The sequence below is a fragment of the Penicillium rubens genome (genome assembly GCF_028828025.1).
Source record: "Penicillium rubens strain IBT 27055 chromosome Unknown utg000001l_segment0_segment0, whole genome shotgun sequence".
NCBI classification, from domain to species: domain Eukaryota; kingdom Fungi; phylum Ascomycota; class Eurotiomycetes; order Eurotiales; family Aspergillaceae; genus Penicillium; species Penicillium rubens.
Window position 1 is genome coordinate 1,858,148 of NW_026890599.1, and position 14,941 is coordinate 1,873,088.

The window sequence follows — 14,941 nt, forward strand, 5'->3', positions numbered from 1 at the left end:
GAACCAGGGGAAAGGAAGAAAAGTCCGATTCATTCCCCGAGGTTGGAGGCCAGCCCTGAAAAACAGACTGGTGCATGCCTATAGTCAAATGTGTGCGTGTGATTGCTCTACTTACCAATATTGGTGAGCTCGATTGCAAGGGCATCGATAACCTCCTGGGGGGTAGGAGGATTGGAGGTGCCGTCCTTATTTATGCTCCCCGGTAGGGTGAAGTTCAACATAGGCTTCTTTAGGTATAGAACCTGAATCCGGTACTCTGGTATCGCAGTAGTTGTCTCCATGCTCCTCGCGACATAGGCACCATAAGTCTCCGCCTTACCATCACCGTGAATCTGGCGCCACTTGCCTTTTTGCCAGAAGCACTCCAAATATCTCGGGTCTAAATTGGCCAGATAATCCCTCGCAGTAATCCCACTCTTCCTCACGAGATCCATATTGATTCCTCTCCCAGGCATATCGAAAGAAAAGAAGAGCTCTGTATATACTGAGTACCGAGTGCGGTACAGGCAGATCAAGGTGACATCAGATGGTTTTAGTCTTTACATCGAGACGGACATTCGTAGTTCTTATACAGGAGACCACTCAAAATGTTTGACGCAAAGAGCTATATTCATAATAAAGAGATGAACAATGGGTTAGAATCTAGAGACTTATATCCGAGCACTATCAAAGGCACTACAAAGAACTTGAAGTTCGAAGTTAAGGTGACTAGAGAAAGGAGTTCTAAAGGGACTGTCGAAAGGAGACGGCCAATGAAAAGAATCTCAAACAGGGGAGCAAAAAGACGTTCATGTTGTCTCTGAAAAAGGCACATATGAGACAGATTCAAGTTTCACGTGTAGAATAGATTTAGGAATGCACGCTGTCAATACCGAATCCATCTATGATCTTGGCAATATCAAATCAACGGAGCTAATAGATACAGAGCCTTTGGTCTATACAACCAATGACTTTGTCTAAGAGGCAAAGTAATCCAAAGGCAATTCCAGCGCACGGCATTGTTCCAACTCATCCAAATCCCTCATCCCGGACGGCCACTGAAGCAGCCGAAGCTGACTTTCCTTACCAAACGGCTCCCATGACCCAGTAGCTTCAATTTCCCGAGTCGTATTAACATATCCCCTTGCCTTCAAGAACGCCAAGTCGGGTGTAGGCCTAGCTACCCTTGCAAAGCTCGCCCAAGAATCCAGCACATACTGCCCGTAAGGTAGATCGAACTCATCCCGGAACGGCAAACCCTGACGGCGGAAACTTCCAAACACGTAGAACAGCTCGCCAGAATGGCATTTAAAGTACTCCTGGCTGGGGTCACCATTGGGAAACTCGTCTGTGATAGGAGCGTTGCACACTGGGGCATTAGGTGACCAGCCAGGCATTTGGTATGAACGGTTAAACTCGTAGTAGTAGATATCAGGGAATATATGTGTCCTCGAGGCTGTATGTGCAGTTGCTTCATCGATACAGCGGAACATTCCATCCGTCGCTATACGAGAAGAGGTATTGAAGATATCGAGCGTAGCGTTGGCGGTTGACGGTACGGGGAAGAGTGGGCTTGGTGCAACTGAGTCAGGCAGATCGGAGTCATTGAGGAAGGATTTCAGAGTTTGTCCCACAGCAGGATACTCAATCATGGCAGCTCCATCGTCTCTCATCGTGCCGATCATCAAAGGTACACTGGCAGTCGATGCTGGGTTTGTTAAATCCTGCTCCGAGCTTCGGAGGTAGACGCCATCAACAACCAGGTACCGCGCCGAGTCAGCGAGATTTGCAATCGTTGACGCGGGGAGTTGTCTCAAACACTCGACTGGTGAAACAGCATCTGTGCAGTTTGTCTCGTTGAGAATAGTATTCCCCACAACGTCCATCGCCTGCGCGATGGTATAGTACTTCGAGTAGGTTGTGCCGTAAGCCAAGCCACCCAGATTGCTCTGCATAATGGCACCAGTAAATTTACCTCGTGCTGCAGGAGAAGCAAGTAGTGCCCGCACTGAGCCTGCTCCAGCTGATTGGCCGAAGATGGTTACTCTGTCCGGGTCGCCGCCGAAGTCCTGAATATTCCGACGAACCCACTCCAGCGCGGTGATCTGGTCTGCTAATCCGTAGTTCCCGTTGGTTTTGCCATCATCCAGTGCGAGAAACCCCAGTGTTCCTAGACGGTAGTTTACTGTGACGACGACAACATCACCTCTCGAGGCGAGATTACCGCCATCAAACGTCGGGTCACTGCCAGTGCCACCGGTGAAAGCTCCGCCGTGAATCCAAAGCATCACAGGCTTGAGATGACTCTTTTGGACTTTGTTGCTCTTGGGAAGATATGGAGTCCAAACATTGAGGAACAAGCAGTCTTCTGAACCAGTTGTGCCTTGTGCGCAGTCCGAGCCATAGTCGAGAGCAGAAGCTTTTTTGCCAGTGCCCTTATGTACTTGGGAATAGTCCCATCGTCGGGGTTGTTTAGCGTAGCGAATTCCTAGAAAGCGGAAACTGAACCGATCCCGGAATCTATGTTCTGTTAGGATAGATTGCGATATTCTAGGGAGTACTAGTTCCTACCCAGTGAGATATTCATCGTTGGAATGGACGGTCACCTGCCACTGGGCACTTGTATCCTGAAATGTACTGTTGGATAAGGGTGCACTTTGTGTACAAACGACGGGCAGTTTTTCGTTCGCAGAGGCTTTGTTAACCCGACCATTTGTGTCGATGGTGGACAGTTTGCGACGGTCCGAGGCAGTCCAAAACCGTTGGTTGCGAGTGTATTTGCCTTGGAATACAAGGTAGTCCAAGACATTTTGAATATCCTTGTAACTGGAACCAGCCCCCCAGAGAGTCTCTCCAATTTTTTGGCAGCTTTCAGTGGCTTCTTGCCATGGTCTCGCATCGAGCACCAGAATTCCTGAATCTGATAAAGGACTTTGGCTTTCTGTTTCAACTGTGAGTCTTCAACTCAAGATCCCAAATGGGATATGCATACCTAGAAGGTCATTGTGAATGAGAATGGAAATATCCGAGTTCAAAGACTTGGGGCTCACTGCATTTGCAGCGATTGCCAAACAGAGAAATGCAAGCCCGTAGACCATTGCGGTCAAATATGCCAACTGGAAAAAGTCTCCAAACTAAAATATTTGATACAATGCTCCTATTTATCAGTTTATTTCCCTTTTGGCTAATTGTCTATTTTGTCTAATTTTCTGGTTATTTAGGCACTTGAAACCCCACATCGGCAAAATGGCCTTGATAGAATAGGTGAAGATGCTCCATTTATCCGACTATAAGAGTTTAGCCTCATCTTCTTCAACATTAGATTGATAGGAAATAAAGCTTGTGTTTAAGATCATAACAAGACAATGTCGGGTGTGTACATAGTGCCATCATCTGCAATCCCCCGCACCGGGGTTTCCCCGCAAAGTCCAAGTGTGTGAACAACATCTCACACATACAGAGCTCAACATTTCGATTCGTCAAAGTAGCGCAGTCAATGGCCGACTCCACGCGACCAAGAGGCAGTCTGCCACCTCCTCCCCCACCTCCGCCAGAGGACCTTCGTGCAAAAATGTCACCCACAGTCCTAAAGATGCGAACCACATCTCCCAGCCACTTCTTTCAATCCCAGACCCGACCTCAAGACCAAGGCCCTGCTCCAACAGGCCCATACTTCTTCTACGGCTCCCTTCAAGACCAAAGTCTTCTCATAGATCTGTTAGACCTAAAACACTCTTTTCACCTGCGACCAGCATACATCAAGGGCTACAAATGTAAGCTTTGGGGACCCTACCCAGCCTTGGTCTCTGGCGATCCCGGGGACACTGTCACAGGGGCTGTGTACGAGGTTCCGACGGTTGAAGACGCGGAGAAACTAGCCGCTTATGAGGGGCCTAGCTATACAACTGTTGCTTGCTCAATTTGGTATGTGGATGGCCAATCTCCACTACAGGCAGAGGGGTACGCGTTTCTCTTCGTGGGGAATACGCGCGATCTACGTGAGGGGTCTTTTGATTTAAAGCATTGGTTAGAGAGGAGGGCACTGGAAAGAAGGAATAGAAGAGACGTGGGGTGAGCTCAGTTCGGAATTCGACACGGGAAGTTATAGAATGTACGATGTACATTTTACAACGTCGAGTCAAATGATAGCCCTTTTCGCTCTCCGCTTATCTTTTAGTCTGAGTCAGACCATTGACTAAAAACTGTCTGACTGTAAGCAAACAATTCGAACTTAAGAATGCAAGCACCAAAATGTAGTGTCTGCAGAATTAAGTTGATTTTGAGCATCGCGGGGTAAAACAGGGTAAGCGGCACCAGGAACCGATCAAGGCCCAGATAACTCGGGGATCTACAGGACAAGTAGAATCCTTGGCTGTAGCACCATTGAGGGGTTAGAATTCTATAGAAATGGTAGAACGGGATAGAAGGTGACATGCAAGGCTAGCTCGTCACCCGCATCTACTTCCCGCACAATAGGAGGGGAATTGAAGACCGAGTGGCCGAATCGAGGAAGCCCACAATTTCTAACACACAGACCTTACTACCTTACTAACCCACAAGGTGAGTTGGAATTGTACAACTGGCTTGTATGTCGTACATGGACCTCGCACTAGATGCATTCCTCGGATGTATTCGTACGGGGCAACGGAGGCTTGAGCTGAGGCAGGTGTCAACTATGCAGCATTGCATTCCAAGGCAAATGCGGACATGTTCAATGACTTTTTTTAGGTTCAATTATGTCTGCTCCTTGGGATGCATAAAAATGTAGTATACTCCGTGTATATAGTGTATATAGTAGAAGAATATGGAGTACCTAAGGTAGAGAGTGCCAATTGTCACAGGTACAAGTGACGTCAAGGGCTAGAGCCCAGATTATAGTGGGACCCGAGGAAAAGTGGATGTACCTAGTACACGCATACAATATCATACTCTTTTTTTTTTGTAGTACCTACATAAGTACTCCGTACTTCATACAAGTTACGCAATGGAACAATTCTAGATCGGAAACAGTTATAAGAATGACATCTACACTATGAACATCCATGGATATGAAAAGAAACTCGAACTTGTTGAAATGGTCCACGTGCCCTGGACGATGGTTATCAGCCGATGATAGGAGATAATAGGGTTACGCCCTGGAGCGCTGCAAGCGTTCATTAAAAGCGCACGAGCACTGAGGATCGCCATGACTGGCCGATAACAACTTGGCATGAGGGGTTTTATTTTCTCGATTACCCAGAGATCTTTGAGGGGCGGATTTGGTTGAGATCGGCTCAAGGATATGAATATTTTAGTGTGAGATAAACATATAGTAGAGAGGGAGATGTAGGATGTATACCTAGGTATCTATGCGAGCATGTTAGCACGTTAACATGTAATTGCTAAAACAATCAAAGAGAATAATGTTAAGAATAAAAGGTAATAATGTCGTAGTTTAATAGTGAATATAATAGTATAGTAATAGTGAAGAGAGAGAGAGAGAGAGCTGGAGCCGGAAGCACCCGGTGTCGCCAATCAATCCACCCACGCGCCTTCCTTATTCCCATACTTGGGCCTTCCTGGTGAGTACAAAGGTGCAAGTCACTTCCAGGGCGTCACACTTGTCCTTTTTTTCCCTTTTCATAATCTGGACATCTCAGACTCTCAGACACTCAGACACTCAGACACTTGTGCTCGTGTGGACACTTCTTCTCTTGGACTCTGTTCTTATCGCCACTATCTATCTCCCCTTGCCGCGTCGCATCCCCTACGTGGATTACAAGCCCTAAACAAGTTGGCCCCGACTAAGCTACACGGCTACAGTGTCTATTTGTCACTGTGTGTGAAAGGTGAGTTGCTTTGTTCTGCCTCTTGGACTTCTTTCGTCCTGAAACTATTCTGTTGCCACCTGATCTTTCCGTGGTACTTCCTTTGTCGCGTTCCAGGTCTTCTGACTCATACCCCCGGCTTGCGCCCTCTAGGTTCTTCTCCTTTCACAAATCCATATTCTATCCACCATGGCTTTTCAGACAAACTCCAGCATTGCGATGGCTCTTGCTGGCAAGACCGCCTCTGTTGATATCCCTAAGCGCCGCTCTGGCCTGAATGGTGATCGTGCGTCTACGCGACCCGGACTGCCTGCGATGCTGCCTACGCCACCCAACTCCATTTCCCCGACCCTCCCTCCTCAGACCTTCAAGCACCGAGCGAGACTGTCGCCCGGATCGCCGCTGTCAACTGTCCCCCAGTTGGACTCCGACATCGATCTCGAGGATGCGGAACACGGCAACGGTCATCACGTCTCCCTGCCTGTCGATGACCTCGACAGTACCGGCGCGATCACCCCTGCCATGCTCGCCAAGTATCATCTTCCCGAGATCTTGCTCGAGCAGGGCCCCTTGGCTATCCGCCACGTTATGGGTCATTTGACAACTTCGGTCCCTGGCTTTTCGCATATCCCACCGGCCAAAGCGCGCAGACTAGTTGTCGCGGCGTTGGAAGGTCGAGGGGCGGGTGGTGTCCAAGGCGACGTGGTGTTCGAGAAGATTGGTTGGGGCCGCTGGGACGCGCGACGTCGTGGTGAACCTGCTCGCGATCGTGATTTGAACGCCTCATCGTCGCCTCCCTCGAGTGTTGCAGGTTCATTCCAACAGCGTGGCCTACAGATTCAAGGTCAGTCGAGCTGGCAGGGTGGCAACCGGCACCCATACCGCATGAGCTTTGCCGAATCCACGGCGTTCTCGTACACCGACGATTACGGCATGCACGGGGACCTTGACATGCTAGAACACGAGGCCGATAAAATGTCTCTCGATGGCGACGACGGCGAGTACTGCTCTTCCTCGGAGGCTCCCGACGAGATGCAAGAGAACGAGTGGGTTGAAGGGGATGACACCGATGAGGAAGACTGGGCACAGATTGGCGCCGACGCTTTGCGCGCCCGTTCAATGAACAACAACGGCAGTTTCATCAACGGCCACGTCGCTGCACGCGCAAAGCCTCAGCCTGCTGGGATTTTCCCCGCCACCTGTCCCTCTGTGGCTAAGGTTCCACCCCGCACCTTTGATACCCAGGAACGCGCCGCTGTGGAGGCGCTCCTCCGCCTGGGCTCCATGTAAAGCCCCACCCTCATCATGATCGGCGTTTATTTTATTTTTCTATTCTGCGTGATACATTTTTTTTATTCACATTCAAGGCCGTCGAAGCTGGTCTGGACCGCTTTTGGCGTGCCATGGCTTTTCGGCAATTCATCCAAAACAAAATCCAAAGCCAGGAAATTTGGCTAGCTTGCAGTGCAAGCTACCTTGATTGATGGGTGTTGGGCTGGACATTTATGGTATTGGGTTTCCAAGATGGCGTTCCAAGTCTTCACGTCTCTCTTATGCCTGCTACGAAACAACTTGTCATGACGATTCAGGGTAGCAGTCCTGTCGCTGCTACCACTATGACAACTCCAAATACCCCTTCTCTTCTCCGCTCTCCTTATTTTTTGACATAGGTGAACTCCAGTACTATTGTCTGTCACCTACTCATTCTGGCGTTTATCTTTGCATCCGTCGAGTCAACTACCTCTCCTACAAGACTCCTCGTGTTTCTTTCTTCATACTTCGGGATTTTCTAATACTCTACTTTATTTCTTTCTTATGGTTCTTCGATCCGCAAATCATCCTTGGAAGATCTCAGCCATCTGGCGTGAGGTTCCGGTCGTCTTCATTGATTGCACTGGCCCCTTCCGACTGGAATGCAATCTCGGTCATCTTCACTGATCCAACTGAGAAAATTGTCTTCTTCCTCTCTCTTCCTCTCTATTTGTCCGTGTTTGTGTTTCCCTTTATGTGGTCTACGCATAGTCTGTTGTACATTGCAAGTTCATCGTCCTTGCATTGCCTTGGAGGTTTCAGCTTCAGTTTTCGAGCTGAATACTTAACAGCCGGGGATGGAATGGGAGTACATAGTCACTTAGCTAGTTTAGAAACTTAACCTGTCGCAAATCCTGCGCAGTTCAGTTGACATTCTGTTCTTTTCACTTGTAAAGGTGTCACGGTAGTTATATGGCTATAGCCATATAAAGAGTCCATAATCCTTAGGCTGGATGCTCTTACATTCGAGTCCAAATGAGAGCTTTACCAGGAAGCTTGCCGTAACCAGGGCTACTTTATTACTCCAGATCTCTCCAAAATGGAAGTACAAGTAAGGCACTGGTATGAAAGATATCGTACAAACCAAACTTCGAAGTACAAACCCAAGTCCATAAATTCGATACCCCCGTCATACCCCAGAATATCCTACCTACATATACACAAAATTCCCAACCCACCGCATGCAATCCTCAGCCAGAAACCCATAATAAGACAAACTCCAACCGTCCTAGTCCCCAAAAGAACCCAATTCAAACCCATCTCCTAATCATGAACATCATTAATCTTCTTCCAAACCCCCTTTTCAACCTCCGCTAACTTATTCCCAGACCACCGTAGCCACCCCTTCGCCGCACCCATAAACCCTTCCTCCTCCTCTTCAGGGAAGATACTACTCGCCCCACCACCAGACCCAGCCCCAGCCCCAGCACCGTAGTGCAGCGGCAGCGTCTGCGGACGATGCGATCCCGCCTGCGTCGGATACACAGACGAATAAGGCGACGTGGTCGAGTTCGGCAATGCAGTCTGCGCACCTAGGGTCTGGTTGTACGAGTAGGATTGCGTGTAGCTTTGGGTTGGTTGGGCTGGAGGCTGGGAGATGGCTTCGCCGGCTTTCGGGGGTGGTGGGAATGTAGAGGTTTGGTGTGCTGCTCCTGTGTATGCTGTTGATGGTGACGGGACGGCGCCGGGTTGGGGAGCGGGTGGGGTCTGCGTTGTGGATGTCGCTGTCGCTGTCTCGGGGGAGGAGGTTGTTGGGGTTGCTGTTGCTGTTTGGGTAGGTTGTGCTGCTGTGGCGCCTGGCTGGGGTGGTGCTGGTGCTGAGCTTGGCTTGGTGGTTGTGTAGATTGTGGGGTTGGAGGGAGCTGTGGCTGCTGCTGTGGTTGTTGCGGGTGCTGCTGGAGGTTGTGACGGGGCGCTTGCTAGTGACTCGATTGCGGTGGCGGGTTCGGGCTGTGAGGTTGTTGCGTGTGTGCCTTCTCCCTCCTTGTTGGGGTTCACGGGCGCTGAATTGTAGGTTGGGATACCTGTCGGGGCAGACATTTTGGACGTTGATGCACTGATATTTTGTGGGAAGGTTAAGTGTCGAGGGAAGTGAAGAGGCTGTAGCTTCAAGGAGCTTGGACGTCATTGCTATTGCCGCTGTGGAGCCTTGCCGCTTTGGGACTCCCTTCTCTCCTTTTTTTTAAACTCTTTTTTTGGCTGTTGCCTGTGCTTCAATGCATTTTGTTTGAAATGTCAAAGGACTGCTGAAAGGTATTGGGGCTTAAATGGTTGATCATTTGCTGGCTGTTGTTTCAGCTATGAATATACTGATTGCATACAACATACATTACCCAAGGGTCGAAATATCACAATTTAGCAAGGACAGGCTTACTAGATATCTTCGTATGATTATTTACTTTCTACAATATTTCGAATGTTTTGCTAGGATCAAGTTGAAAAAACGAAAGAGTTTGCAGGCAGTAAAGTACATTGGGTACAAAAAGGGAAGAATTAGACCATTCTATGCTTCAAGATCCTTCGGACCCATTTCTTGACGCATCTATCTTTTGACCATCCCACATCCTCGAATTCCACGCCCAGTGGTTACACTGGGGGAGGTGTGCATCCCCTATTTCAGTATAACTACAGTGGCAAGAGACTCACGTTTCAGTGAATCGCTTAGAACTTCTTTCCGAGGAGGAGCATCTGGGCCTTGTCGTAGATGGACAGGACACCAGCACCGGCAACACCACGGAGGATGTTAGCACCGGCACCCTTGAAGAGAGACTTGACACCCTCCTTGGCGACGATCTGGCGGGCAGCATCCATGGAGCTGTTGTACTTGACGGCCTCACCAGAGGTCATCATCATGCGACGGCGAACGGTGTCAAGAGGGTAAGAGGCAACACCGGCACCGGTGGTGACGGTCCAGCCGAGCAGGAAGGAGGCGAGGAAAGAGCCCTCAAGAGGACCAACGAGGAGAACGGGCTTGATGGAGTCGTACATTCCGAAGTAGAGACCACGGTAGACAACAATTCCGAGAACGGAGGGACCGAAACCACGGTAGAGACCGGCAATACCGTCGGTGGCGAGGGTCTTGCGGTAGACGTCAACGAGACCGTTGAACTGGCGCTCACCGGTACCCTTGGAGGACTTGGCGTCGTTGGCGAGACGGGTACGGGCGTAGTCCAGGGAGTAGACGAAGAGGAGGGAAGTGGCACCGGCAGCCTGAAGGTTTTGTTAGATAAGGTCCAAGCGTGAGAGAATTTTCTGATATACATACACCACCGGAGGCAAGGTTACCCATCATCCACTTGGCGTATCCATCACGGTCCTTCTTGTAGGCGAACATGGACTTGTAGGTGTCGCGGAAAGCGAAGTTCAGGGCCTGGGTGGGGAAGTAACGGATGACGTTGGCGGTGTTACCACGCCACAAGGAGACAACACCCTCAGCGGCGGCGGTACGGCGGAAGCAGTCAACAATGCCGTTGTACTTGCGGTCGAGACGACCCTGCTTGAGCATCTCATCCTATTGATCGAATTTGATTAGATTCTGAAGGCTTGGTGGAGATACCGAGCTGCCGAGTGTCACGGGCCAAGGGAGAAAATTTTTTCACAAGCTGTGATCGATGCGAAAACACAGCTAGCGTCCAATATTGAACCTCACTGAATCGCGAATCACAACCATGCATCGTCTCCTCCCTGTGATCCACTCCAATGGCTGCTTGACGGGTGATAACCAACCTGGTTCTGGATCAGGAGCTTGATACGCTCAATGGGGGCAGCAGCGGTCTTGGAGACAGCGGCGGAAACACCACCCACTAATACACAGTCAGTATTGATATTCGAGACGTCATTGAAAGTAGCAATCGCTGATAATTGCAAGCATCAAGAATGACACGTACTCAGGAAGTCGACAACGAAGCCCTGTGGGAAGTTCATTAGCATTATTGCTCGATTCAATTCACATTGAGATAGCGATGGCCGGTCCTCGAAATCGCGCTTCGAAACAATATCGATGATAATTCGATGAGGATCTCATCGCTTTGGATCTTTAACGCGACATCGAGGCCAGCTCTCACAGGCTCATAGGGAGATACTCACGGGCATGCCGAAGACCGACTTCTCGGCCTGGTTAACATCACCACCGGAACCCATTTTGAAGATAGTGCAAAAGAAACGGGATGCAAAAAAAAAGAGAGGAGATGGAAAGAGTGTCAAGAAGAAAGAGACACCAGGGATAATGAGGAAGAAAAAGGAAGAGAGAAGGCGGGAAGGGGGGCCAGAAAAAAAATACTCGACCGCCGGGCGCTAAAACCCAATCAGGAAGCCCAGGGGGTTAAATTACTGTATATTACGGTTATTGTGCCGTATTGTTTTGCCTCCTGCCGATATCTCCCGATCCACTGAAAATTCTGCAATCTGGCCTGGTCTGGATATTTTGGGTCTGCTATGGGTGTATGGGGGTCTTTTTGGTCTTTGAAATGCACCTGTCTCTGTCCATAATACAGCAGGCTATCGATTCATTCTGTTCTCTGTGGAAACCATTCAACATCCTATTCTTTTCACTGTGATAATCGACATCCTGTAGTCCCGTGCAACGGCCCAAGCGCCGGTCCATAGTACCGTAGGGGTACGGTGTATATTTCCCTGTCCAATGCCGAGCCTCCACTCCCCGGGGCAACCTCCTTTTCGCTGGCCGGGTATCCGATGGCGAACCGGGCATAAAAATTATATCTCGGACTTGCCACCGATGTGGCTATTCCTTTCTACGTTGTATGTCTTCTTGGGCTCTTGGGTGATTTCGATTGTGTACCTCTTGATTAGTTGACCGTTTAGACTTAAGCCCAAAGAACCCGAATGTTACAGTATTAGCATGGGTAGTAGCCTTTGTTCGTCCTCGGGCGAGTGGATTCTCCCCAGGTCTCCTCGACGCCCACTAATCCATCTTATTCCTTATTTTGAATCCTTCCTCGTGAGATGATCTAGAGCATTGGGGCATAAATAACCCAATTGAGCAATGTGATCCCTCGCAGGCCTTGTGATAGTACTACGCGGCACTGCGATATGTGAGGGATACCTGGACTTTGATATGAGACATTTTTTTCCTTGCTATTATTCTCGTGTCACAGGTACAACCTTTAAGGTGACGGATCGCCGTACTAACGAAGTACCTGGGTACTTCACATGTTAAACAATGTCAGGTACCCAATAGCACAGCACTGGCTCCACTTTGCTTGGTTCTGAAGGAAATTGTCTCTACGGAGTGCTCCGTACGTTCAAGCCATTTCAACCTATGTTGTATGTTGTAGGTTATAATCAATGGCAGTATTAGGAGCTTCCTACAGCTAGCTTAGAATCAAAAATTTCCCGAGGTTCGCCCCAGCAACCGCTAGCGCCTGAGTGGGTCCGCATCGCATGGGAGCTTTCTGCTTTGGGAGCTACAGAGTTCTACAGGTATGTATATAGGCCTGAAAGCAAACAGATTGCGAGAAGGCCGTTCTCGATATGATTTTTAGGGTTTGTAGTAGCCGTAATATCACGGGATAATAACTAGGCTGCAAATTAAATATGCAATTGGTGTTTTATGTTACGTCGCAACCCTCTTGAGAGGCTCCAAATATATATTCCCAATGTGCAATGACCCAGCATTTCCTCGATTTGTCCATTGTTCTTTTTCTTTTTTCTTTTCCAAGCTGCACTTTGTTCATTTCGATATGGCTATTTACAGCTAAGACATATATTACAAGGAACCGATCTTATGTGCCAGTGTAGGCATTTCAATTCAGAAGGGAAAAAGCTTTTGGTTCGTTTCATAAATTGATCCGAAAAAGCTATGGACAATGGTAGATCGACAGACGCAACTCGTTTAATGCTTCTTCGACCTCTTTCTCTTCTTACGTGTGCCATCCCCTTCTCTGATATCAACCTTATCCTCATCATCAGCCTCCTTGGGCTGGCTAGGTCGGGCATCGCCACCGAACTTGAATACTGGCCCATTCTCATCACCGAAGGTGTCCTTGCGCCACTCGCGAAGCCGGGCCTTCTTGCCCAGCTTCCTCTGATCGCGCCGCTTCTGTTCTTCTTCGCGGAAGGCGGCCAGCTTCTTCAGACCAGCGAACTTGTTGAGCTGTGTGTCGTCCGCCATGAGGATATCCCGTGCTGTCAAGCCAAAGCTCTGCGGTGAGGTTTCGCGGTAGCGGAACTTTGTGGCGTTCTTCTTTGTAGCTCCGGGAAGCAAGGTGATGTCGAGATCCAGGTTGCGCTCAACTGCGTCTTCAATACGAAGACGGTCTTTGCGCGCCTCACGTTTCTGGATCCGCTTCTCTTCAGCCTTGCTCTTCTTCTTAGACCCGGAAGCTTCGTCGTCATCTTCGGCCTCGGCTTCTGATAGTTCGAGTGTGGGCTGCTCTTCTTCATCCTCGTAGTCTGGGATCAAGTCCTTGATATCGATATCGTCATCCCATGTAGGCTTCTTAGGAAGCTTCTTCTTCTTGCCGCCCTCATTTTCACTGTCTCCGCCTTCCTCCCCGGCGTAATACTCCTCGCCAAACCGTTTTTGCATCTCCGCTTCCCAGTTTGAGTCGTCCCAGGAAGCGTCCAGGAAACGTGACCAATCCTCATCCGTGAACTCTGAGGCACGAAGTCCCGCAACCTCTTTGATTTGCTCCACCTTTTTCTGGAGTTCCTCAGTCTTCAGTTTGCGGAGACGATTCTTCTCAGTTTCGCGCTGCTTCTTCTCCTCCTCCTTAAGTGCGCGCTCGGCGTCGCGAAGCTTCTTACGGGCACTCTTTTCTTCGCGGCGGACGGATTGCTTGTTGGTGAGATCACGAGAGTGTGTAACAATCACCTCGTTCATCTTGTTGGGGTCCTCGAAGCGGAAGTTGTATGCTTCTTCAATAGCTTCCGCCCGCTCGACATCGTCATCCTCGTCCGAATCAAATGGATGCAGCTCTTGCTTGTCGGTGGGAATCCAGGCTCGTGCTGACAAGAAGTTGGACAGGAAAGTCTCGGGGTCTTTGTCCGCATTCTCGATATCGAGTTTGATTTCAGATTTGGGCAAGGAAACGTCCTGGCCGGGCTTGCGGACCATAAAATCATCGCCATCTTCCATCTCTTCGTCGGACTTGTCTGCCGCTCCGTGCATCTCCTTGACAATAGCATTCTTCAAGTCGGCCTGCTCTTGGGCATAGGTCTTTGGGGTATTTTCCTCTTCAGCTGGGTTGACGCCACTCAGAAGATTTTCTGTATGGTATTGTCGCAGTGTCATGGACTTTTCCTTGGGACCTTTTCCGGCAGCGGCTTCCTCTGGGTTGAACTCGGTGTAAAAGCTAGAATCTTTGTCGTAAACGCGAGGATCCTTGGAACGAATAGCATTCAACGTCGCCGAGATCTCAGCATCCAGAGCTAATGTAGCGAGTTCTGCATCGTCATCCTCTTCTTCGGAGTCGGAATCCTCAGAGTCTTCGCCGGGGCGGTTTCCAAGGCTGGAGGACTTGCCATACTTTGCTTCCACTGTGAATCAAGCCAATGTTAGCATGCAACCAAAGCGGAAAAATGTCGAGTGAAAGCACCTACGTCTTGCAACTTCTTCCCTCTTCTTGTTGTGTTCAAATCGACGAGCGTAGTCTTCATTGACCTTGAACCCGGTATCAGACGACTGCTTGCCGAGAAGAACTCCACCAGCATCATCCCCAGAGTCGCTGTCGCTATCATCATCCAAGAGCTTTCGCATTTTCTTAGAAGGAGGCTCCATTTTGTGTGATCAAGTATACGATTGAAGGCCGACCCGGTGAAATCTCCAATTGGCAGAAAGAAAAAAAACCTCACACCGCCCTATCCAGAAAAGCCGCCCGCTTCCT

The 14,941-nt window shown here is 49.4% G+C and overlaps 7 protein-coding genes across 7 annotated transcripts; 2 read left to right on the top strand and 5 right to left on the bottom strand.

The window, feature by feature from the left end:
- Positions 1-107: 107 nt before the first annotated feature.
- Positions 108-434, bottom strand: N7525_000739 (uncharacterized protein; the record flags this gene model as incomplete). The annotated part of the gene is made up of 1 exon (XM_061211665.1): positions 108-434. The coding sequence occupies one exon, from the start codon at positions 432-434 to the stop codon at positions 108-110; it is 327 nt and encodes a 108-aa protein (XP_061070891.1).
- A 522-nt stretch (positions 435-956) lies between these two features.
- N7525_000740 (putative carboxylesterase) lies at positions 957-3,077 on the bottom strand (the record flags this gene model as incomplete). Its single annotated transcript, XM_002562044.2, has 3 exons — positions 957-2,499; positions 2,551-2,920; positions 2,972-3,077. The coding sequence occupies 3 exons, from the start codon at positions 3,075-3,077 to the stop codon at positions 957-959; spliced, it is 2,019 nt and encodes a 672-aa protein (XP_002562090.2).
- A 398-nt stretch (positions 3,078-3,475) lies between these two features.
- Positions 3,476-4,038, top strand: N7525_000741 (gamma-glutamylcyclotransferase family protein; the record flags this gene model as incomplete). Its single annotated transcript, XM_002562043.2, has 2 exons — positions 3,476-3,939; positions 4,011-4,038. 2 exons carry the CDS (start codon positions 3,476-3,478, stop codon positions 4,036-4,038), a joined length of 492 nt encoding a protein of 163 aa, XP_002562089.2.
- A 1,937-nt stretch (positions 4,039-5,975) lies between these two features.
- Positions 5,976-7,076, top strand: N7525_000742 (uncharacterized protein; the record flags this gene model as incomplete). The annotated part of the gene is made up of 1 exon (XM_002562042.1): positions 5,976-7,076. The coding sequence occupies one exon, from the start codon at positions 5,976-5,978 to the stop codon at positions 7,074-7,076; it is 1,101 nt and encodes a 366-aa protein (XP_002562088.1).
- Positions 7,077-8,360: 1,284 nt separating this feature from the next.
- On the bottom strand, positions 8,361-9,137 carry N7525_000743 (uncharacterized protein; the record flags this gene model as incomplete). Its single annotated transcript, XM_002562041.2, has 1 exon — positions 8,361-9,137. The coding sequence occupies one exon, from the start codon at positions 9,135-9,137 to the stop codon at positions 8,361-8,363; it is 777 nt and encodes a 258-aa protein (XP_002562087.1).
- Positions 9,138-9,758: 621 nt separating this feature from the next.
- Positions 9,759-11,237, bottom strand: N7525_000744 (putative mitochondrial ADP,ATP carrier protein (Ant); the record flags this gene model as incomplete). Its single annotated transcript, XM_002562040.2, has 5 exons — positions 9,759-10,307; positions 10,363-10,608; positions 10,824-10,900; positions 10,985-11,006; positions 11,184-11,237. The coding sequence occupies 5 exons, from the start codon at positions 11,235-11,237 to the stop codon at positions 9,759-9,761; spliced, it is 948 nt and encodes a 315-aa protein (XP_002562086.2).
- A 1,711-nt stretch (positions 11,238-12,948) lies between these two features.
- N7525_000745 (KRI1 family protein) lies at positions 12,949-14,835 on the bottom strand (the record flags this gene model as incomplete). The annotated part of the gene is made up of 2 exons (XM_002562039.2): positions 12,949-14,594; positions 14,658-14,835. 2 exons carry the CDS (start codon positions 14,833-14,835, stop codon positions 12,949-12,951), a joined length of 1,824 nt encoding a protein of 607 aa, XP_002562085.2.
- Positions 14,836-14,941: the final 106 nt, after the last annotated feature.